Source organism: Platichthys flesus, chromosome 9 (assembly GCF_949316205.1).
Source record: "Platichthys flesus chromosome 9, fPlaFle2.1, whole genome shotgun sequence".
NCBI lineage: Eukaryota > Metazoa > Chordata > Actinopteri > Pleuronectiformes > Pleuronectidae > Platichthys > Platichthys flesus.
Genome location: NC_084953.1, coordinates 20,405,889 through 20,429,685, shown reverse-complemented (window position 1 = coordinate 20,429,685; position 23,797 = coordinate 20,405,889). Strand labels below are relative to the sequence as shown.

At 42.8% G+C, this 23,797-nt stretch overlaps 3 protein-coding genes across 7 annotated transcripts in view; 2 read left to right on the top strand and 1 right to left on the bottom strand.

Annotated features, from left to right (window-relative positions):
- The window catches only part of sh3rf1 (SH3 domain containing ring finger 1), a 32,055-nt gene extending 16,607 nt beyond the window's left edge, over positions 1-15,448 (top strand). The window contains exons 3-12 of the mRNA XM_062395619.1: positions 1,278-1,553; positions 2,107-2,202; positions 3,508-3,813; positions 6,110-6,220; positions 9,432-9,559; positions 10,331-10,501; positions 11,025-11,308; positions 11,716-12,035; positions 12,405-12,751; positions 12,914-15,448. Coding sequence (XP_062251603.1) covers positions 1,278-1,553; positions 2,107-2,202; positions 3,508-3,813; positions 6,110-6,220; positions 9,432-9,559; positions 10,331-10,501; positions 11,025-11,308; positions 11,716-12,035; positions 12,405-12,751; positions 12,914-13,082 — 2,208 coding nt within the window. The 3' untranslated portion in view covers positions 13,083-15,448. The remainder of the gene's footprint in view (positions 1-1,277; positions 1,554-2,106; positions 2,203-3,507; positions 3,814-6,109; positions 6,221-9,431; positions 9,560-10,330; positions 10,502-11,024; positions 11,309-11,715; positions 12,036-12,404; positions 12,752-12,913) is intronic.
- A 3,339-nt stretch (positions 15,449-18,787) lies between these two features.
- Positions 18,788-22,567, top strand: cbr4 (carbonyl reductase 4). The gene is made up of 6 exons (XM_062395391.1): positions 18,788-18,922; positions 19,169-19,329; positions 20,075-20,195; positions 20,291-20,427; positions 20,685-20,819; positions 20,923-22,567. The coding sequence occupies exons 2-6, from the start codon at positions 19,176-19,178 to the stop codon at positions 21,099-21,101; spliced, it is 726 nt and encodes a 241-aa protein (XP_062251375.1). The 5' UTR covers positions 18,788-18,922; positions 19,169-19,175; the 3' UTR covers positions 21,102-22,567.
- Positions 22,065-23,797, bottom strand: part of palld (palladin, cytoskeletal associated protein) — a 55,051-nt gene continuing 53,318 nt past the window's right edge. For all 5 annotated transcript variants that reach the window (XM_062395386.1, XM_062395388.1, XM_062395389.1 and 2 more), the window contains one exon: positions 22,065-23,711. In XM_062395386.1, the coding sequence (XP_062251370.1) occupies positions 23,551-23,711 (161 nt within the window). In that variant the 3' untranslated portion in view covers positions 22,065-23,550. The remainder of the gene's footprint in view (positions 23,712-23,797) is intronic.

Here is a 23,797-nt window from a genome sequence, read left to right as displayed (position 1 = left end):
TACTACTAACGTTTTGTTTAGCCTTGGCTTTGGAGTACAAACAAGTGCTTAGAGAGTTCAGTTTTGAAGGGACAAGCATTTCATATTTACCATTTAATTAGATCCAATTGGTTTTGTGTAGCTTGAACCAAACAAAAATGGCACCGCTACCACTTTCATTTGCATTTTCAACTCCCTGCCAGGCCTGGGTGGGCTCAAAAGCCTAGTTTTCCCCCTGAAAGGAGGCACAGTTCCACTGCAGTGTGCAGGGGGCTTCAGTACCTTCCTCCCCCTCTCTCTCTCCCAAAAGGCTGGAACTGTTGATCCAGAGACCGATTGGCTCTGTGCTTCAGTCTGTGTGATTCTCTGCAGCAGGGTAATGTCACCCTGGCTCACCATCACGCCTCATTCTGTACTTTTATTCTCTTCCGAGCCTTTAAACGGTTCATTAGCCTTTAACAAGACTGCAGAGCCTGCTCCATATTCTGCTTTAACCCTTCTCTCTCCGGCTCAATTCCTCATCCGGCCTGTATTCGCTGTAGTTCTTTAAGATTTCTCTAATCACGCTCTATGTTCCCCCGTCAACTGCAAAGTTTCAGTTCCAGAGTTGAGATCCAGTCAGTTTGTGATTCCGATCACTGAAGGATGTCTAACAGCAGTGGGGTGGGGGTTTGGTTTGGATTGAAGCCTTCCTCATTGACACCCACCCTGAATGGAGAACATTGATGCTTCTCTATCCTGATACTCCCCCGTACTCGCTGTCCCTCTTTCCTGGGATTGTCATTCCCTGAATGGGCCTTTCAGGACTCCAGGCTAGCAGGCTGAGATTCAAAACCTTCCTCTGCACGATAAAAAGGACAAGGCCCCGAGCCTTTTGAAGGCATTAGTCAGCTAGTGAGAATCCGACAGACTTATCACACATAAACTGTGAACACAACACATAAACCCTTTTACTTCCAGGACACAAATAAAAGAATATCCGACCTCATTAATTTATCTCTTATTTGATCATTTTTCTTCACTTGTTCTTATGTTTGATTTGTTTCATGATATTTTTAAAGAACCATCTCACTTAAACGCAGCAATTTTTCCCTATCAAATGCATTTTTAGATATTGTTCACATAACTCCTTAATTATTGTTGTACAAGACAAATTACCGTCCATTGTAGTTAAATTGATTTAAGTGAACATTTCAGTGTAAATCCACTGCGCACTGAGTGGCCATCTTCAGTGTTGCCCATTTTCTTGGCATCTCTCTTACTCAATCCTCTCCATCTTACTTTCATTCTGTTTTCAGGGTGTACCCCAGCTCCCTTGTGCCAAGGCGCTCTACAACTACGATGGCAAGGAACCAGGAGACCTCAAGTTCACCAAGGGCGACATCGTAATTTTGCGCCGGCAAGTGGATGAGAACTGGTACCATGGAGAAATGGGAGGAGTCCACGGTTTCTTCCCCACCAACTTTGTCCAGGTCATCAAGCCGCTGCCACAACCACCACCTCAGTGCAAAGCTCTGTATGACTTTGAGCTCAAAGACAAGGAGGCAGACAAGGACTGTCTGCCCTTCTCCAAGGTCAGACAGCATAATACCCTCAGTTCTGCCCACATGGTTTCAGCAGTAAAACAAAAATAGCTCTCATTACTTCGACACTGTCTTTTAAGCATTCATTTTCTGAATTTGTGTGTGTGTTAGAATGTGAGGGTTGTTGACTAAAACGCCCTGAGCGATGATGTCGATTTCAAGCCAGACTTCTTGATAAACAACTGTAATTAGGTGGAGAGAATGAACGCTGAATAGAGCTGAGCACTACCTAACTACAGTAGTTGTGGTTATATCTGTCCAGCTGTGAAGGTCACAGTGATGCTTTTGTGTTCTGTCATCGCTTGTTAAGAATGCCACATAAGCAATAGCAGAAACAAGCTTAATAAGTTTTTTTTTTTTACAAAGAATTCCATGCCTTAGAGCCGGGCGTTTCTACTCCTGGGCATTTTCCCTTTAATAAAAGATTGTCCCAACCTCATTATACCTGTTCAGTGTTTGTCCCTTAATAATGACAAACACTCTCTCCTGGGCATCATCCCGAATTATGTTATTCTTCATGCCACCCTTTGTCTTGAATTTTCAGGATGATATCCTGACTGTGATCCGCAGAGTGGATGAAAACTGGGCAGAGGGAATGCTGGGAGATAAAATTGGAATATTTCCCATCTCATATGTTGAGGTAAGAAAACATTGTACAATGTCCCAATTTCACCAATATTTTCTGAAGCATATACCACACAAAGACAAATGTCAAGATCCATTAGCAAAATGTGTATTATTCTCAACTTCCTTTTGAAAAGCTCATGTTTCATAGAACCACTAAAGATGTCTTTGAAGATTTAGACATTCACAGTCTCTAAAGGTCTCTTCGTAAAAGCTCTAGGTATAATCAAGACAGAATGAAGTAAATCTTTGCCCTTTTAAAGATCACTTCATTTTTCACTGGAAAGGTGTCAATGTCACATCGTTCTATCGTCATGAATATCATCAACAAGCAGAAGAAACATCGAAAGAATATTTTTGCGCGGGTTTGTCTTAAATAAAGAACCGCATTGCAGAAGTATGTTGAGGTGAGCTTGTGGGAGAGCTTTTTTCTAGCTGTGACAGTCTTTTTATTCCTTTCATATATATTCTACCTTATTCATATTTAATACACTGAGTGTTTTTTTTGCAAAAAACAGAAGGCAGAACATTTCTTAGGCTATATATTGTTTTGTTTTTACTAAGGCGAAGCCACTGTAGGCGAACAGAACATTTTGTAGTCTTGTGACAAGATGGTATGCCCTCATGTTCAGGGTTTCACAATAATAAAAAGGGAGTTCTATCACAAACTTAAATGGCACCCCAAAATATTGTTCTGGGTCTGCACAGCCAGCCAATATTTAGGTGCTACTGTTTTCATTGCTGTCGGAGCTTTTTTTGTGTCCTTCTCAGTTGTCTATGTAATATAATCTGCAATTACTGTTAAAGATAGTCTTAAAGTTAATGAAGTAAAGGTGACTCGCCTGGTATTTTGTCCTTAATCTTACATTTCTGCTGTAATGTGCAGACATGTCAGTAAGGAACCTGCACAGGTTCTCTCCCGGATGCGAGTCAAACGCTGAGCTTTTATGTCCTTTAAGTAGAGGGAGCTGCTTGGGGCAACGTGTGACAGCAAGTGAGAGCGCCCTGTTATTAACTGAAGCCTTTTTACTGTTCTTCCTTTGATTCTAACTCTACAGAGGGTCACAGAGGGTCACATAGCCTGCAGTTTCTGAGCTAGCATAGAACATTCAACCCAGTCACACTGGTCTGTGCAGGCTAACTACCAGATTTTGTTACACATCATCTTCTCTAAACAAAGACAGACATCCTTCACAACAGTCAGCTTTATTATAGAGAGAAATGGGTCTCTTGAACATTTTAACATCTTTATCTGTCATTATCACCTTACCACTCTCTTCACTGCCCTCTGCCTCTTTTCCTTTCTTCCATTCTCTTACAGTTCAACTCTGCAGCTCGTCAGCTTATAGAGTTGGACAAGCCATCAGACTCCAATGGAGACTCTGGTGAGGGGGCCTCCTCTGGGCCCCAGAGCAATGGTGCCCAGCGTGCAGGGGAGAAGAAGAACAGCAAGAAGCGACATTCCTTCACTTCTCTCACCATGTCCCACAAACCCATGCTAGCTCCGCCCCCTCAGCGTCACTCCATGGAGATTAGTGGGCCTGTCCTCATCAGCTCCAGCAACCCCACAGCAGCCGCCCGGATCGGAGAGATCAGCGGGGGGCTTTCCTGCAGTGCACCTTCACAGGTACGGTACTGTAGTGTGCTGTGTTTTGATTTTCACCATTTGAAATACTAGAAATAGAAATGTGCAAAACCTACAACGTTGGTAAGTAACCTCAATATGTTTATTCAGAGCGGCACGTTAACTTCTGCTGCTCAAGCCAAAAAAGAGTTATACCGTCCCTCTCTTTGCAACTTACCATACCAGCAATAATACACAAAGCCAATATGCCATACACATTAAGTGCTAGTGCACTAGATCACTGTGCTAATTTTCAAAAGTTTCAAACTGCGTTCTCCCTTAGCAACTAAAATGGGGAGTGTAAGAATTACTCGTAATGCTGGAAAAGTAAGGTGGTTCGTCTTATATTTGAGTTCATTAGCTATATTATGAGCTATTTATTGCTTGTGGTGGGTAGTTTTTCATTCTCTAGTATTGATAATTGTGAAACAGTAATTGTGGCACCAAAATTTCATATTGTGACATCCCTAGTCCAGCCTCCAACTTTTGTTTTCACAGGATAATTGTCGCTTTTCACGCTGACTTCCTTTTTCCTCATCATACCAAACAGACCATTGCTTGTCTACAAAAATGACTCAAGTTTAGCCCTCAAGGTTTCCCCACCAATCCCAACATGACAGCAACCCACAGCTGTTTTATGGATGCCATCTTCAGGAGACTGGCTTTGACTTGGTGTTTTGACATTCAGACAACAAGCATACAGATTTTCAAGACAAGACAAGTCTCTGTGACTTCAAGTAAATGTGCAACTAAAAATACAAGATACACAATTTTTTTATGTAATTTAATCAAAGAGGTGTCAAAATTTATTGTGATCAAGCTCGGTAAAGAGTTTGGGAACAAAAATAAAATGTTAATGGGCAAAATGCTCTTTCCCAGGAATTTTAAGTGTTCTTGGTCTCATCATCTTAAACGTTAGCGGACATGTTTACACAATAGTTGGCTTGCTTCTTTGTTATTGAAGCAGGATAGAGACAGCCTATAAAGCCTGGTGGTTCGACAATATTTTGAGTCTGATTTTATACTGTAAACACTGACAACTGGTTTGTTTTCAAAACTTCCAGTCCCTGTGGAGCTTCTCTAGTTTTCTCCTTGGAGCACAATTGTAATTTCTAGTTTTGTTTTTCTTTTGAATGTATTTGATACATTGTCTGCAGACTATCTGAAAAGAGAGAGAGAGCTATACATGATTAACGTGTTATCAGAGACTTATTTTCATGTGGAAGGTGAAATGATTAACAAATACTATTTGTGGTGGTAAACCTATCCTCCCTGGTGACAACAGGGCAAACCTAATGTTTGATTTACGGTTCTCGGTTTATTAAAAACACAAAAGAGTCTCTCCAGGCACTGTATGAACCTCTCTCTGCTCTCCTCTTCCTCAACTGATCTTCTCTTCCTGCAACACCCAGACAAAAAAAACAATAAAAAGGTAAGCCCCATTTGCCGAGGGGGCTGAGTAGTCTGTCTTTGAAATAAGCATGGCTGCCATTTACCAGTGTACTAGACAAAGTGAGGAAGAAGTTTGAAGAAAAAAAAGGGTCCTCTGTTGATGGCATTCCTCTAAAGAAAGTCATTTATTTTAATTTAACACACGTACTTGAGTGTAATTCATAATAATATAGTTCAGAGTGTGGGCATATTCACATTTATGTTCAAGGCAGCCATTTCACCAAAAGCGCCAATATTGAACACACTGTTGCACATTGCTTTTGCTTGGCACACCCAGCGCACAACAGATAAGGAAGCAGGGAAGACTTCCTTGGTGTGCTTTGTGAGAGGTAAGAGGCGGGGCTATCTTGAGCGGTCATGCATGGACAGAGACCACAGCTACAGGGGGATATTGTGTGCCCAACAGTATGGCCTTGTTACCTAAAACACCAGCATGACTCACGTCGATGACTGGTCAGGAAGCCATCCTAATATACATATCCAATGAAATGACCTGCTGGGTAGTCATCTGGTTTCTGTTGACAAATCAGATCATCAGGCTATCACTGGGGTTATGGCTCTAGCCAGGATACAAAGCCTTATGTGTACATCTCCGTTCTGTGAGTGTCATGTTCACTCAATATAGCTACGAGAGGATTTATAAAAATATGCTGAGGTGTTTATTCTCTAAAATATAGTAGGTCATCAGACTTCATTATGATGATGTATAATAACTGTTGGCTTCCTTCCTGAAGTCGAATTAATCGGATCATAATTTTTTTCAAAATCACAACATTTTCTAATTCTTTACATTTGAGTGGATTCAGCAAAGTTTATTTCATGGTCCAAATTTCCTTTTTGTTGACAGGTACACATTTGCACAACTGGACTTATCGTGACCCCACCCCCCAGCAGTCCTGTTACTACAGCAACTGTCTTCACCTTTCCCTCCGAGACGAGCTACAGTTCCATCCCTGTGGTAGGTGGAATACAAGGAATACAAAAGCAAACCAAAAAAAACATTTATGTATTCGAAATAAATATGTTGCTTTATCTTTAAAGCTTCAGTGTGTAAGATTTAGGTGAATGGGATATTTTGGCAGAAATTGAATATGAAGTAATCCTAGTGTGTTTCATCTCAATTTTACCAATTGTTGTTTTGTTAACTCTAGAATCAGACTTTTATATTTAAATAGAACTAATAACTGAAGCCGATGAATAAACTGATTTTAAAAAAATGTTTTTTTGCTGAGACGGTTATATCACTTTTGTGTGTGGATGAGTTGTTTTGAATGTCATTTGGTAGCTTGGTAACTAAAACTACAAAGTGGGCAGGAAATCAAAGTTTGAACATCATGATCTTTTGAATCTGCTGAAATTATCCAGGGCTGTAAATTATAGCTGAGTTTCGTCTGCCAGCCCCCTGGTTAAAAATCTGGATAATGTCAGAGTGAGTGCAAGTAAGAATACATCATGACATTCTCTAGGGCAGTGGTTCTCAACCTTTTTTGATCTACCCCCTGTGAATTTTTCCCAGGGTACCCCCCTGGGTACCCCCAAGTACCCCGTAACCAGCGCAAAGCATTTTTCGTTGAAAAAAAAATGTAACACAGATCACTGTGCCGTCACTGTCTGATTTATTAAACTTTGTAACTACACTTTCAAATTTCAAACAATTTGAAAATACGTCAACAAAACATTTAAAACTCCATCCATGGTCATAACATGGATGGAGTTTCCATTTGTAGTAGTAGTGGATGCTCATTTGTAGTGGTCTCTCTTGAGATACTTGGAAATACAAATATATAATGGGGGAGACTTTTTTTTTTTTTTTTTTTAGGATAATGGTATTGAATAGCCTACTGAATATAAATTCAGTTTATGAACTTACTTATATTTTATTGAATATTTATTAAATAACTATTTTCAAAGGATTTTTTAATGAATGCTAATTTTAAATATATATGCCTTCACGTGCCCCCTGGGGTACAAGTCTCCCCATTTGAGAACCACTGCTCTAGGGGATTCACTGTGTTACCTTTCTGGCGCAGTATCTCGGCTTCTTAACCGTGGTTGGAAGCTCACTGTTGTCTAGGCTCGTTGTCTGGCCGGTAACCAGCCGTCCGGACCACTTTATCAAGGAGTAGGAGACGTTTTTGGAGTTTAACACCGTCACTTCTTTATTTCGCTGGAGTCACACACTTAACGTGCTAACTGCTCCATCACTTTTCATTGTCACTCACAATGTATCGCCCCATCCCACAATGCACAGGTGCACTACCCACAATCCTTAGGGGTAGTACGTCACACAACACAACAACTAAGTTAAAGGGACAGGCCGTACCTGCAATAACTGCAAGTGGGCGAGTTGATGGCGTTTCTGACATGAGACAAATGATACAGTTCAGAAAAACAACTCCAAAAAGAATACAAATATTTCTGAATGACATAAAGGTGCGATGAACGTAGAAGACTCCTGGAAAGACGATATGATTCAAGAGCTTTTGGTGATAGGACAATGCCGGTGAAGTTGTGCTGTAATCCAAAACATGATCAAGCATCGTAATTTATGTTACATTGTGTGCCCTGCATGCTGCACTGTCCCTCACCTGAAGACTCGGGAGACGTCTGAGATGAGAATCTACTGCATTGTTCATATGGAGAGCGTGGCCTAGGGGATAGAGCGGGTGCTCTGCAACAAGAAGGTTGCCAGTTCGAATCCCACTCTATCCCATCTGCATGCCTAAGTGTCCTTGGCAAGATACTGAACCCCTAGATGGCCCCTCATAAAATGATGAGTGTTCTAAAAATGTAAGTCGCTTTGGATAAAAGCGTCAGCTAAATGACATGTAATACGCTAAAGGCAAAGTCTATAATATTATCTATATTATTTATATTAATATTATAAAAAGTATATATAATTATTTGTACACATGGGTGTAAGTGAACCAGTGATACACAGTGACTTTACCTTGAGATAAGTTTATTCAGCTGCAAACTAGCAACATGGGAACTTCTGTCAACTGCCTCCTTTAAGATGATGACACAGAGGCATCTTTTGAACATATATCTGTATTAGTTTCTGACACCTTTCCTCTTAAGGCAAAAATTATCTGTGCAACTAAAAATGTCAAAGATCCCAGCAGCCCACACAAAAACTGCATGCACACTTCCTGTCTGTCTGTGTGTGTGTATGCTCTGGCATGTGGAGTTTTTGAATGAGCAGGAATGTGTACACAAAAGGTTGAGCTCTCCGCTTCACTTGGGAACCCTACATGATGTTTTTGTACACATGATTTCTCTAGCCCGCAGGCAACCTAATTATCTCAGCTCAAGCGTCAGCAGTGAACCGAAACGCACATCGACACTCGCACATACACATAGGCCTATACACATACCACAGGGCAGACTGAGGGCCACTCTCCTCCCCCATTGTGTCATGGAAGCTATTACTCTGCCGCTCAGTGCTGGCAGTGTTGAGCTGGGGGAGTCTCATCTTGCTCCGAAGCGTAGGAGCTGTCTTCACCATTGTTCTCATGCACTGCTAACTTGGGCTTTTTGTTTTTCAAATAAAAAAAAAAGTGTCTAGTGTTGTTTTCATGGGTTTTGTGTTGACATAGCACGTTGGTGACTTTTGTTTTAATCCTGTAATCTCGAAGTACACAAAGCCATACAAAGAAAATCTTCTAAAAACAAGCTGCAGTCATCAACTTCTAGTCAAAAGCTTGGGTCTCTTTTGAACACTACAGACGTTCAACAAGGGAAAACAAGTGAGTTGAGATGAATCCGCCCGTGGTTGGTTTGAGGGTTGCTCTGAAGTGTGCGTACAGACGTGTTTTTCATTTCATATGGTCCCAATTAAATCCTGCAATGGATTTAACATTCAGCCATGTGGTCTCCTAGCAACAAACAAACAAGCAGAGTAGGAAATTCTCAGTTGTAAGGGGGAAGTCAGGGACAAGACCAGGTCTGCCAAACCAGAATCTCCCTGAGTTTCAGCAAACCGGAGGCAATAACACAGATCTCTGAACAAACTGGGTTCTCCACTTATGTAACATATTCTCTTTGTTATTTGAGACCTGTGTTAGTAGACTGCTTCGTACAGACTGGAAACACATGACAACTTGACTGTTCTGAACTTTTAATTAAAGGTTTTAATATATATATTTTTTTTAATTCTTCTTTTATAGGATGCTCTCCCACCACCCCCACCTCCTCCCCCACAATCCTGTGCCGGTGGAGCAGCATTTTCATTGGCTGCCGGACAGAGACCCTCCCCAAGCATAAGTGACCAAAGTGGGAGACAAAGACCCACAGTGTGAGTAATAAAAACAGTCCTTCACAAAAATATTCAATCGTCTTAAATGTGCAGTGAAATGTCAGAAGCGTTTTGCGCACCAATGGCCGAGGGCCTTAGTGAGAATGCTCTAAGTACAGAAGGGGGAAGTCCTCGTCTGGCTGTGACACCCTCCTCCCCCTCAATTTGTCAGTGTGAGGCGGCAGAGTGTGAGCGTGTGCATAGGTTAAAGGAGGAGAACCTGCAGATGACAGTCTCCTGGGTCCCATCTGAGATCCTCCCTGTCACCTCTTGACTTTTGACTTCCCCTCCACCTTTACCCTCATTACTCCCCCAAGACGACACACACCTGATAAGAATTAGATCCAGTCATGCCTGCTCCGCTGCCATCATCTGTGTCTGCCTGTGCATGGTTGTCAGACTCTGAGGCATTTATGTTCCCTTCCCTGAAAAAACACTGGAGTCAGGCTGAAAACATCCCAGCTGAGACTACGATCTTCTTGGCTGCTGTTCCAGGCCTATTCTCGTGCTGCTGCAGAGAGATGACCCAAAAATCATAATGTCCTCTAGTGCGGATTTTCTCTGGGTCAGAGGACACAGTCTCTGCTGGAGGGTCTTGGAGGAGATGATGACATGTGCAGCTAGACTGCACGATAACTTCAGAACAATTTGCATGCTTCTCAGAATAAAGCAGTTTTTTTCGTCATTTCCATATAGGAGAATATTAGCCATGTTAGCTCAGTGGATTTGTATTTGTGTTGTGTGAATGTTAACTGTGTGTTCTGTATTCAGCTATGTGGCAATGTTCCCCTACACCCCTCGTAAGGAGGATGAGCTGGAGCTGAGGAAGGGAGAGATGTTCCTAGTGTTGGAACGCTGTCAGGACGGGTGGTTCAAGGGCACCTCCATGCACACTGGCAAGATTGGGGTTTTCCCTGGGAACTACATGAGTCCAGTCAGCAGGTCAGTCTGTAATTCATGCTTGTATTGTCTTGTGTGTACAGTAAATCACACATGCATGGTTTAAAGTATAGAATATCATTTAATATCGATTGTCATCTGCCAAAGGAATTTGACCTACGTAATGTTCCAACTTCGCAAAGAAGGCCCGTAAAGCACAAGTTTTGGTTGCCATCCAACTTTCTTTAGGGACAAATAACTCATTTAATTTTTTGATTTTGGCTTTTAGAATCAGTGGAACAGTGGGTTATAACAAATGTAAAAGTCATTATAGTTTTAACAATATAGTGTCATCCCTTGTTGAAAACATTCAAAGTTATCTCGTGTTTATTATGGCCTGCAAATGTTGGTTGTTGTCAACCATACAAATTCCCATATACATAGAATAGGATGGTCTTAAAAGTCTTGAATCTGAATAATTATTGATTAGACTTTTTATCAATAAAAAAAAAAAAACAAGGCTTTACGTTCCCGTGTAAACCTCAGCGTGCTGAGTCTTACTCCCGATGACATTCTCTCCCCTCAGGACCACGTCAGGGAGCACTCAGCCTAAAGTGCCCATGAGTCTGTGCACTCAGGCTGGCAGAGGGGTCACCATCGTCAGCCCCTCTCCTGCTCCCCTCGGGGCCATTGTTCCTGGACCTGACTTCAACAAACCCCTCACTGTTTGCTCCAGCGCTGTACCTGCCAACTCCCAACCTGCAGCCGTGGTAACAGCGACTCAGACAGCCACAGGGCAACAGCCGAAGGTCCCATTGCATGTCAACTCCCAGATGACTGTGAATCAGGCACGCAACGCTGTCAGGACAGGTAACGTCACTGCGTTGTCAATGTTGTGTCATCACATAGACCCTAAATAAAGATGGACGACATGACATAGCCAAAGTGTCTCGATCCTCACCTGGTGCTGCAGTTTAGGTCTCAAATCCTAGCTTCTCCATCTTAGAGGCCGGGAAGCGGGCAAAACTGGTGAGATATGGTGAAACATCATGATTGATAGCTGAGATTTGCTCACTATTAGTCAAGTGGGTGTATCCGCAGGAACTCGCTGCCATGGCTCCATCCCTAAATCCCTATGGCAAGAGATATTTTGGCTCCATATCTGGATAGTGGGAGGAAGTGGAGACATGTCGTCCATCTTTATATACAGTCTATTGGTCATCACATGAAGGGGGTTGTAAATGTCTTCATATTTTATTTTTTTTTACCATTTGCAGCCGCATGTCAGAGTCAGGACCGGCCCACAGTAGCAGTGACACCAATCCAGTCTGGGACGCCTGTAGGCTATCTTCCCCACCTGGCTGTGTGTCCGCAGCCCTCCCCTAGCCCAGCCCAAGGCTGTACGCGGGCTGGGGTGACAATGGGCTGCGCTGCTGCTTCTCTGACCCCACCCAATGTCAGTGCTGCATCCCTGGAGGGTGACGCTTTGAGACCTGTACCTGTCCTCACTGTGCCTGGTGGCCCCGGGAACGGCTCTGCCTTTAATCCTGTGTCTAATAATGGAGCATTTGCATGCAGACTGGACAAGGATGTCAAGGTTGGATTTTTCAAACTTCATACAAATCATTTTTACCTGATTATTCACTGCTTTTGCTTTTTTAGTAGTTGTTTAATAATGCTGGATAATTCCTTGCAGATGATTGTTATGGCTTGTGGTGTTTGGGTCTTATTAAGATGATGATAGATTCAATTATAGTAACAAGAATGAGAGGTTATTCTTATGAGCAGGCATTCTTTCTGTTGTTTGTTCTTCAGTTCAGAATTTCTCTTGCTGCAGTTATGTGTCAGCGTTTAGAGCCAAAACAATTCCAGACAATAAAGTACCTGTCTAACTACTTGTGTCATTGCTCCGTGAGTTGCTGCAGTTTTCTAACATGAAAAAAACGATACTGTCTTTCTGCTGCAGAGGGAGAAGAAAAGTCTTCTAAAGCTTTTGTCCTCCAATAAGAAGAAGTCTCGTCCTTCACCACCCTCCTCTCCTACGCTTGAGGCGGAACAGACTGCAGCTGGAGAAGCACTACATGGCGCTGTGGGGCATGACACCCCCCCTCCCTCCAGCTCTGTCAGCTGCCTCGATACTGAACCTTCTGCTGCTGCTGTTGCTTCCGCCTCTTCATCCTCCTCAGTCCCAGATTCCTCCCATCGGAAGAGCAATCCTCTTGATGGATGTGCACCTATAGCTCCTCCCCCTCGCCAGCCATGCTCCTCCCTTTTATCTCAGCAGCATGACGCACGGCCCATCATATGTGAGAGGTACATTGATATGAAATCTTCAGTTTCGTACTATTGTTTCTGCTTGTGTATCATTCCTGCACATAGAAAGTGCAACACGGTACAAAAGGTATCATGACGTATCACATGTCATTGTTCTGGTGCTTATCATTCACTGACTGTGCCTCTGGCTGTGCTCCCCAGGTACAGGGTGGTGGTGTCATATCCTCCCCAGAGCGAGGCTGAGCTGGAACTTAAGGAGGGCGACATTGTGTTTGTTCACAGGAAGAGAGAGGACGGCTGGTTCAAAGGCACGCTGCAGAGGAACGGCAGGACCGGGCTGTTCCCCGGCAGCTTTGTAGACAGCATCTAATAAAAACACTACAGTGAACCACAGACAACGACATGAGTCAGCTGATCCCTGCTTTCAATCTGTCACTGTTTGAACCAAACAGAACAGCAGCCTCATGGTGGCTGGGACCGGACCCTGATCAGACTGACACTGCACAGAGCCCACTGTGGCTCCGGTCACTGGAAGAACATGAGAGACACATGTATGAGAACTACAGAGGAGGACAGGACATAAATTAAAGCACAGTGGACAGAGTTAGAGGAGAGCACACAACTCATGAACTTTTCCCTTTTTTGTTGGTTATTTATATCTTTGTTAACATTTCAGCTGTTATATGTGTGCCTTGTACTGTTCCTCACTTTATTGTACATACGGACACAAAGATGATTAGTCCTAAAACAACCGATATGAACTGATATAGATATGTTACACATTTTAACTTATTTCATATACCTTTTTGTAGTGCAACACGTTAAGGGGTTAAACTGGCACATGCCTTATACCATATTCCACCATCATTTCTGCTTTTCTCCATTACACTACTGATACAGGTTTTACTATGATTTCAGACTGTTCGCAGGAAGGAGAAGGTACAGTAAACCAGGCACAGCAGAGCAAAAACAAATGAGCAGTGTCATCATCACTTGTGCTGCATAATAGGAAAAAGGATACTTCCCCCGTTCCAGAGGCATTACCTTAACCAGAGGATCATAATAGAGAGCTGCTGTATTGCACATTGATTACACAAGCTATAGTTCATGTCCGTGTGAACATTGCACATGGAAAAGAAGTTTCCTCTGGGCATCACAGGCCTCCACTTTTTCTCCTGGTGTGGCTGAAGCAGAAGTGCCAAGGACTTACCTGCAGTGATCAAATATTTGCATGTGATATTAGCAAAGCCCATTTGCGGCAGGGCTTTTTTAAGATGCCTTTCTCAATATGCCAAGAACACACTCCAAGTAGAGTGCAGTCAAGTGTTTCTTTCTTTGTACCCTGACCGGAGTAGCTGCTCCCCTTACTGCTCAGCAATAGCCAAACCCAGACGTGGCTCTTCATCCCAAGAGTTGCATAACATTTCAGTAGCGGCGCACAACAGATTATTTTCGTTGTATATTTATGTTTCTTACAAATTCCACAGAGGCTGACACCTGCTGCTCTTAGAAAGTCTCTTATAACTAACCTGGACACGCAGTCGCCCTTCAGCAGCCTCTCCGCCTTTATACACTATAAACGATTCCTAATGTGATTCATGGCAATAAAAACACAGCGAGCTAAAGCACAGAATGTTTGCCTGAAGTAACATATCATTTCATCCCTCCACAGAAAGAGGTGTGTCATATCTTGAAAGGTACAGTTTGTATTGAAATCAATCACTTTGACCCCCTTGATTTTTTTTAATTTGAATGTTATTTTTCCTGTTGGGGATAGTTGTACATTTCATCTATACAGAGCCTTTAATGTTGTGTTGTATTGACTTGAATTACTGTACGATTTCTCTGTGATTAGAGGGGATTTGGTCGTAGTTTCGGTGCTTGTTAAACAAAAATATGGTCAGTTTTAGGAAATAGTATGGAAATTTAGTTTCATCAAAGAATATGTCACTACATAATTTCTATTTTCCTTTTGATTGGTATCATTAATGATTGACCTCTCACTGACTAAGTCGTATGAAGTCTGGGAGCGTATTTATACCCTTTAGAGTCGAGGCAATCACTGAATTGTGCCAAATTTGGATTTGATGACTGAATTGGACCCAGAATTTTAAGTGTGTTTTTTTTGTGTCATTTGTTGTTAATTAAGGGGGACCACTGTGTAACTGACTGCTGGAATATGTTGTAGTGTGTTTAAAGTTTGAAGAGAGTTTGGAAAAGGATGGTACAAATCACTGTTAGGGCCTTCTTAGTGTTTCTGAGTTGGTTCATGAGTAGAATTACCTTGATGTAATCTTGTTGTCTTGGCAATCACCTCACCAACCTCAGGCTCTGCGCTGAAACTGCTCTGAGTGTCTTTTCATTTCACTGGTAGGCCTTCAATATACACATCAGACTTACTGCACAGAACCTTTCTAATCATGGTGACTTCTCATCTATGTTTTTAATGCATAGGTTGCACACACTTAAAACATTACTGCAGTTATTTCACTATATTTTCATTTATTGGAACATAAGGCAACTTCGCCTGATTCAACTTAACAGATTTTCCTCATGCCAAGGTGGCTCACTTGATTCTTTTTTTTTTGTCTTTAGTTAGTTTATTGTATGTTTTGAAAATGGTGAAACTGACATCAATCTATTTGTCACAGGTCTATGTGAAAACATTCTGAAGTATTTGAGGGAATAGCACATTTTGTAAAAATCTATAACAATTAAAGCTAATGGTTTCCTTAATTCAGTCATTGTTTCATGACATTAATGCAACATTTTCTTTGTGTTTTTGAGTCGTTTATACCTCACTCTTTGTCCCTCCCATTATTGTGAATGGGAACACCTTGTAGTAGTTTCACTACATTTGGTGTAAATGCCCATGATGGACGAGCTGGTCAAAGTTCACTGTGACCTCACAAATCCTGACTTTGGCGATAACTCATATGCAAACAAACTTAAACTCACATGTATAATGTGAGTCTGGACAGGCTTGTATATAAACTGTGACCAGTTGTGGAGGAAATTCTTAATACTATACAAATGTTTACTATATACGTGTGGGAATATGCAACACAATGCTTGGTAAAAATGTAGTGGAGTAGAAAGTACAGATATTTGCTGATATATGTAGTGGAGAAAAGATGAAGTACACTGGAAAATAAATCTACTTAAGTAAAGTACAAATACATGAAAAAAGTACTTCAGTACAGTAACTAAGCAAAGGTACTTGGTGACTGCAGCTTGACTGGTTGGAGAGATTGAACAACCATGAAGCAGTAAGTCTTATTCTATCGTTTTCACTGCTCACTCTATGATATGTTGGCTACTTGAAGCCATCCGGGCAGAACTGTCCAATCAGCAGTAAGAATCCGAGACACAGCTGACGGGACAAAATACATGTGTCCTCACTCTGCCCCCTCTTCTCTCAGTAATCCTCGAGTGCACAGGTTGTGATAAAGAACACACTCATGATAAGTGACCAGAGGAAAAAGAGTTGTCCATCCACCCATTATCTATAGCACTCAACCTTTGGGGGTCGTGGGGGGAGTTGGAGCCAAACCCAGCTGAGATTGGGCGAGAGTGTGACAGATCGCAGGGCCTACATACTGAGACAAATAACCATTTACACCTTCAGTCAATGGAGAGATAGACGGTTGTTCCTGGGTGACTGTGTGTGCAGCAGGTCACTCATGGTGCATGTGGTCTTTCGTGTCTCCGGAGGTGAAAGGTTGTGGCTGTAGAGAACCTCCTCTACCTACTTAGATCTGAGCAGAGAGCTGCAAAGAGAGGTGAGCCTCCCCAGTCCTCAGCAGGGAAACACTGACAGGAACTGACAAGCCCCCACTGTGGTCACTGTGCTGCGCTTAGTTTCCTGCAGAGGACAGGTTACCATGGAAATAAGTTATTCCAATAAAGGAGCATAAGACTATGCTGGGTAGGAATAAAAAAAATACATTAAAATTGAGGCTATGTACATTAAACTTGTTTCGTAGTCTGTGGTCACGTGGTCTGCCAAACACAGTGGAAGGTATGGATATGAATGACATGCATATGTTTGAATATAGGGAAACGTGTGTGTAGAGTGAGGGTAATTTGCACATAGCTGCAAAGGGTGTGTGCAGATCAGGAGTCCAGTCCTAAGGTTAAGTGTTTCTTGATCATGTTTAAGCTCAGGGCGTGTCTGTCACTGCGAGTCACTTGATGAATGGAGTTTCAGTCAAATCCTAAAGGGTTCAACCCCTTATTGTGTTTGGATAACATGATGTTTTAAGACTTTTTACAATCTGTAAAAGAAAAAGATCAGTCTTCATAAAATTATGAAAACTAACAAAGTCTTAACTTTTGATAATAGAAACAAGATACCTCCAGAGAAGAGGCAGTTTTTTTTTAAGTCTGAACAGCAGTGAAACTCCATTTATCTGAGGCACTTTTGCAATGCTACAGAGTGAACAGTGTCTAGATGTGTGTGCGAGTGTTTGTCCACGTCTGCATTCATTCATGTGCTTGTGCATGACGGAGCAAAGTACAGCTGTGTTGGCAAGTGTCATTAGATCACTAAGGTGTGAAAGAGGAGAATAATGTCTCTGTGTTAAGGAAGGTGACCTGAATATAAATCACGTCCTGTGTCTCCCTCTGATACGAACACAAACTCGTCCAATCAGTGAACGCTGTGGAGAGAGGTGACATTTTAAGCAACTGTAACCACGTTTGCTTGTTGTATTTTCCTGCTGCAGGGTGGACACATGATTCATGACCCTCAGGGTCACAGGTCGTCTCTGCTGCAGGTGGTGATTTGGATTTGATGTGAGCAGATCAATCCAGCAGTGTGTCTGTCTGATGGATGGTCCAGGTGGAGGCCGAGGCCACCCACCTCCAGCATCAACCAATCGTCTGTGCACCACTGACCGTCGGTTATTTTCTGCTGAGATATACCGTAGTCTCCATGTTTGGAACGATGATTCATGAAGCCAAGAGGAGAATGAATGACTGCAATTGTTAACTGTTATGTTATTTCAGTGTGAAGAGCAGAGCAGCCTCGTTGTGTGCCTGTATGAATAGAAATCTTCTCAGAAGTTAAAATATAACACAGAGGGACCTATAAATGTATTCTTCTTGAATACTTTATTATGTGAATTTGTTTTCTGGATCACAAATTACAAATGAAAACGGAACAGGTCACTGAAGACTGAACAACACATCTCATATGTAGCAGTCAGTAGTATGGAGAGGTCTCTTCCTAAAAGTAGAGTAGTAGTCAATAATAGATGTATTATTAAGGAAATATTGCAGTTAATGATGGACTCCCTGTTCATCATTAACTGCAATCCCTCACCACTAAAGTACAATTAGATGAGTAAAGACCTGGACTACACACATTTCCTACAGCAGCAAAAGATAACATTGAAATAATAATGTGTATATGTGTATGTCTTTTTGTATTCATGTGTGTATATATAACTTACAGTTGTTTTCCCGCCTGTCTTCTACTCATGATTAACTCCTGTTCCCCGAGGGGGGTCTAGTATGTGCCTGGTGATCTATAGTCCTAATTTGTATCAATTTAATAATAAAGGAAAAATGCTCAAAGACACCTTATATAGGTTTCAAACCAAGAAAATAAAATCATACAACTATAAATATAAAACACACATTAAGATGAGGTGAGTTTTGAATGACTGATATGAGTCAAACAAATGTCTCAAGACCTCAGAAGGTCGTTTATTCATTTCTATAGACAAACATGTTTTCTATAGAAATAATGTTGCTCTTAACCCAGGCTATACAATTTAGGCAGTGACATTCACTGAGAAACTGTCTGTATTGAAAAGTACAAAAAGATAAGGTACAAGAAAGACAGAAATAAAGAAAGAACCAGAGTAGCATCTTCAATAGCAAATAAACTATCCTGATGTTTTCAAGTGAAACATCATCAAAGCTCCAGAGCTTCTCTGGATTGATGATCTTAACTCATCGTAATAAGAGCAATATTTGATTCACTCAAAAATCTGAATGAGACGTGATAATCAGCCCAGATCTGCGCTCTACTGTATCAGACTGTGGGTCGACTGCGCCATCTAGCGACCACAGGCCAGTAACGCAACAACACGGAGAAGAAAAACAAACATGGCGACCTCCATGAGCAGCAGCGTCTCCTCTGAGTCGTTTCTCTGTGGAGGAAAACGCTTAGTCTGACTGGAAACATCAGTGGGAAATCACGTAAGTTGAAACATGAACTTATTGTCAATGTGTGGTTATGTCGCTGGAAGCAGCAGAGACGATAACATCAGCAGCGAGCTGTCACTGCGCCGCCGCCATTTCTCTCACCTACATGAGTTTTACTCCCGCTATCAGCTCCACCAACACGATGGAAACACCTGGTTTGACCTCGTTATGAAGACCCAGTGTTATTGGACGCTGCTGTGGTTACATCCGCGTCACTGTGCGGTGTTTATATCTCCGCAGGCAGGTCATGGCTCCAGGCTCCAGACTGGCGGTGGTGTGTGGAGGCTCCGGGGGAATCGGGAGAGCCGTGTCCCGCCTGCTGGCAGAGAGGGGCTGCAGGGTGGCGGTGGTCTCCAGGAACGAAGACGCTGCCCGGGCCACTGTGGCGTCTCTACACGGAGGTATAGTGCACAACAGTAGTACATGGTGCATGAGGTCTACATGTGTCAGCGGGCAACATGTAAACCTCATGCACCCAAACCAAACTATGCAGTGGCCTTGAAGGGGTAATACGAGGAATGGGGAAACAGAACAGCTAATTTCTCTGTTGTTGGACAAACAAGGGATTATCTGATTTGATCCTAACACAAATCACAACAAAACACAACAAAGAATGACTAGACTCACTTTAACCTTTGAGCACTAAACAGTCCATCTTTTTCAACGGGTCAAAATGTGATGAAATTCCCTAAAGACTGACTTTAGATATAATGTTGAAGAAGCTAATAACATGTTTTGTAAGGCCGTCAGGCTTTGACCTTTGACCTTTGAAGACCAAATTCTCATCAGTTCAGCCTTGATTCCCACTGAATGTTTTTACCAATAGAAGCGTTCTTGAGATTTGACACACACAGATGTTCATACGGACACACAACCTCAAACATAACGCCTCCAGCTTCCACCTGCTGCCGGCGCTGAGCCAAACAAACACAATGACATGAAGTTCTACCAGAAAAAAAAGCTGTATCTGCTGTCGACAAGGATCATCACAGTGTTGTTTTGATGTTGAGTTTTTCCATTTGACTTTGGGATTTGCACTGTAACACTGATTTTACTCCTTCCTGTCAAACACTGTTGGTTTTGTTGCAGTTTTGTTGTTGTTTCTATAACGTTCTCCAATACTCCAATTGTGTCTCTGCTCTCCAGCTGACCATGTGGCTCTTAGCTGTGACGTCTCCAAAGAGCAGGAGGTACAGAAAACCTTTGACACTATCCAGAAAACCAGTGGAAACATCTGTTACCTTGTGAACGCAGCTGGAATCAACAGGTGAGCAGACAGTAAGGGGGGGGGGGGGGTCTGCTCTCACCTCACTGCTTTAGAGACATATAGATATAATCCATTGTTGGCCTGTCTCTGTTCAGGGACGCTCTGTTGCTGAGAACCAAGCCGGAGGACATGCTGGCTCTGCTTCACACCAACTTGTTGGGCACCATGCTGACCTGCAGGGCGGCTCTGCGCAGCATGCTGCACACACAGGGAGCTGCCATCGTTAATATAGGTAATGATAGCTCTGATCCATTGGAAGTTAGCATTTTGCCCACTGGGTGGCAGCGTAAATCACTTTGTATAGATTCACTTCCTTTTTGGGAAGATTTGAGCACATTTACTACAAACTCACTGTAATGTCGACTCAGGTTCACACATAAGATTCACTACAAAGGGTTTTTATCTTCAGTTTCAAACCTCCTTAGATTTATTTGTCATCATTTCAGTCATACCACTCAGGGGTAATGGATTTCTATTTCCTGTCTGCAGGCTCTGTAGTGGGCCTAAAAGGGAATTCTGGTCAGTGTGTGTACAGTGCCAGTAAAGCTGGTCTGGAGGGCTTCACACGATCTCTGGCTAAAGAAGTTGCTTCACGTAATGTCAGGGTGAATCTTCTGGCTCCAGGTACAGTGCAGCTCCATCTTATGTCACCTTTCCTCTCAGCACACATGCTGGAGTATTATTATTACAATTATGTTTTCACAGGCCTGTCCTCTCTTGTGTCCAGGTTTCATTCGCACCGCCATGACCTCAGGGCTGAGAGAGCAGGATTGGGGGCGCTCCATTCCGCTGGGGCGATTTGGTGAGCCGGAGGAAGTCGCCCCGGCTGTTCTCTTCCTCTTGGAGAGCTCCTACATAACAGGACAGGTGCTGGTGGTGGATGGAGGGCTGCAGTTGACCATGTAGGGTGCAGGGCCTTACCTCACCTTTTCAAATACCAGCAATGAGTCAGCCAATCTTTTTGAATGTAATATGACATAAACTGAGGAAGTGGCTCAGGAATAAGAAGAAGAACACACAGTGGACCTGTGGATTTGACTGGCAGAAGTGAACTTTTGCACTTCACAACATGTCATGGTGGAAGTTGAGTGTTGCTTTTATCCTGAAACTTTGTTGTAAACGTTTTGAAAAGGCCGTTATGAAGCATCTGCCAGAGAACCACTGTACCTCCGTGTCTCTGCTGCAGAGTCCCTGTGTCCACCCTGAGGGGGGCGCGGCCTCAAGTGTGTGAAGGTCAACCGTTGTGACTAACGTCGCTGACTCCAGATTGTCTGACCCGGTCCAGACCACGGTTCCCAGAGGCCCTAAATTTGATAAGCAGAATTAACGCTCTCTGTCTTTTTCCATGACTGTCACGCTCCCCGCCACTGATCGCAGCGCTCATGTTTTGTTCCCCCCACCTCCCCCAGGAAACCCCCTCACAGCCGGCAAATGTTGCCCCCCCCCCCGAGCCCACCTCTGGAGGGGCCTGTGGAGGGGCCATGCGTGTTGGACTGCAGCTGGAGGAAATTAAGAGGTGGTGGTGTGGTATTTTTAGCTCTAGGAACATTGTGCGTGTCTGGTTACAGCTCTGGTCCTGGGGGGTAGAGGGATGAGGTTGGAGGTGATTGTCAGGCTCAGTGATGAGGTTTGATAAGTTGTTCTGCTTGTTACTTTCATTGAAACCTGCTGTTACCTGACCTAACGTGTCAAAACCGCCTCTAAATGAGCTTTTATGATGATGCTCTCCCACGTGTATCCTCTACATTCAATTTCCAATAAAGGACCAGATTACGATATTTTCTGATCAGCCTTCTTGCAAGAATGTGCTCCCCACTTTGACTGTGTTCTTTGGCGTTCTCTGCCAGTGTATAAAAACATCTCACGCTGTCTGGAGAGATTTTTTATTAACTTTCATAACCTAAAATAATATCAGGAAACAATCCATATACAGGCATTGATTGGCATAGAAATGTGCAAACACAGTCAGCTGATGTTCGCTCCGAACAGACACAGAAGAAGATGTCCACTTTGTATATTGTTACAGAGGTGACAAAAATAGTAGATATAAATATACCTTGCTTTCTACTTTTCACCAGCTTAAGAGCATTTGTTACCCTCCACATAATGTGAAAAAAAGCTAGTTATTTTGAACATTCTGGTACAAGTTGTTTGGCTCTGTACAAGTGTCCAAAAATAACATGAAAAGAAATTGTGTTTGCATTAAGCCTAAACGTGATTTAAGGCAGTGTTAAATATATATTTATATTTATTTATAAAACTTAATGATAAAGAAAGCCTTGTTTCATCAGTGAACAAAAAGTTGCTGATGTAATTTATGCTGAGATTGTTTGGAAAGCAAGTCGTTTTTTTTTTTCCATACAAAAATAAAATTGACAATCTGTGATGTGTGACAAATAAACCTTTCACAGCACCCTCGCTTGAGTGAGAACATTTCGATGCACACTGTTAAAAAAAACCACCAAAGAAGAAGAAAATGACAACATGATCTGCTGTCACCGAAAGGTTATTTTCAATTTGTCTATATCGTCACTGTCTTGACCTCTGTCACCGTCATTCACATCCCACCCACCACATTAAAGTGTCTCTTTAAAAACCCCTGCATTTTTCAACTTTTAAGTTCACCTGCACCCACAAACAAACGAATCTCCTCCATGGTAACGCTTCCTTTTCTCTACATCTCATTTCTTTCGCTAAAAAAAAAGAAAAACTAAACATGCTGTTGAAGGCCCGGCCTTGTCCAATGTCTGTAAGCTCATCTATTACCCGACAACAGTGAGACTGTGATAATCTGAGGCTGCAGAAATCAGCATTGTGCTACACAAACCCAGGTCTGTGATCTCCTTCGTCAAAGCTAAGGTGCCTTGAACCCCCTCATCCTCCTCTGCACAGAGACACAGTATTATAGCTCTGTGTATTGACACCACTTAACATGCATATTAAATCTACTTTTCATTTTGAAACCTGTTTTGAATCTTTACAGAAAGGAGAGGCACTTCAACAGGAGACCATTTGCAGAACAGAGTCGACCGTACAGTTCATGAGAGAAATTATTTTTGTCTCCTCTCGTGGTAAAACACTTCAATCATTCTCCAGGTCCGGTTGATTAAATGAAGCATGGGGGGGGGGAGAACCTAGATGAATTCTGTAACATAATGGGTTGTGTCATATTATAAAAAGAGAAGAAAAACTGCCGCTGCCCCAGATCACTCTGCCCACTGACCCTCTGTAGTTCTTGGCCTGCATCTCCCCATTGTAAAGTATCTGTTTCAAGAGTGCTGGGAGTGAGGGCAGCTTTCAAAAGTGGGGGGTTCTCAGGGTAACGTCATGATCCTCGCAGCCGGCCTGTGGTCCTCTACAGGTCGTCGCTCTCCACCAGGCCACCGGGCGGCAGCGGGCTGGAGTCGGGGAAGAAGGCAGCCTTCACGTCCAGGCCTCTCTCTGTCAGTGCGGCGTATCGGCTGGTGGAGGGACGCACCTTCTTGGGCTTGGGGAGGTTGGGCTGCTGCCACTGGGCTGAGGACAAGAGGTTCAAGATGTCAATTGCAGAAAGTAAAAGCAAAACGCTCGAAATCGATGAGTGGTGTGAGTTGATGAGTCGA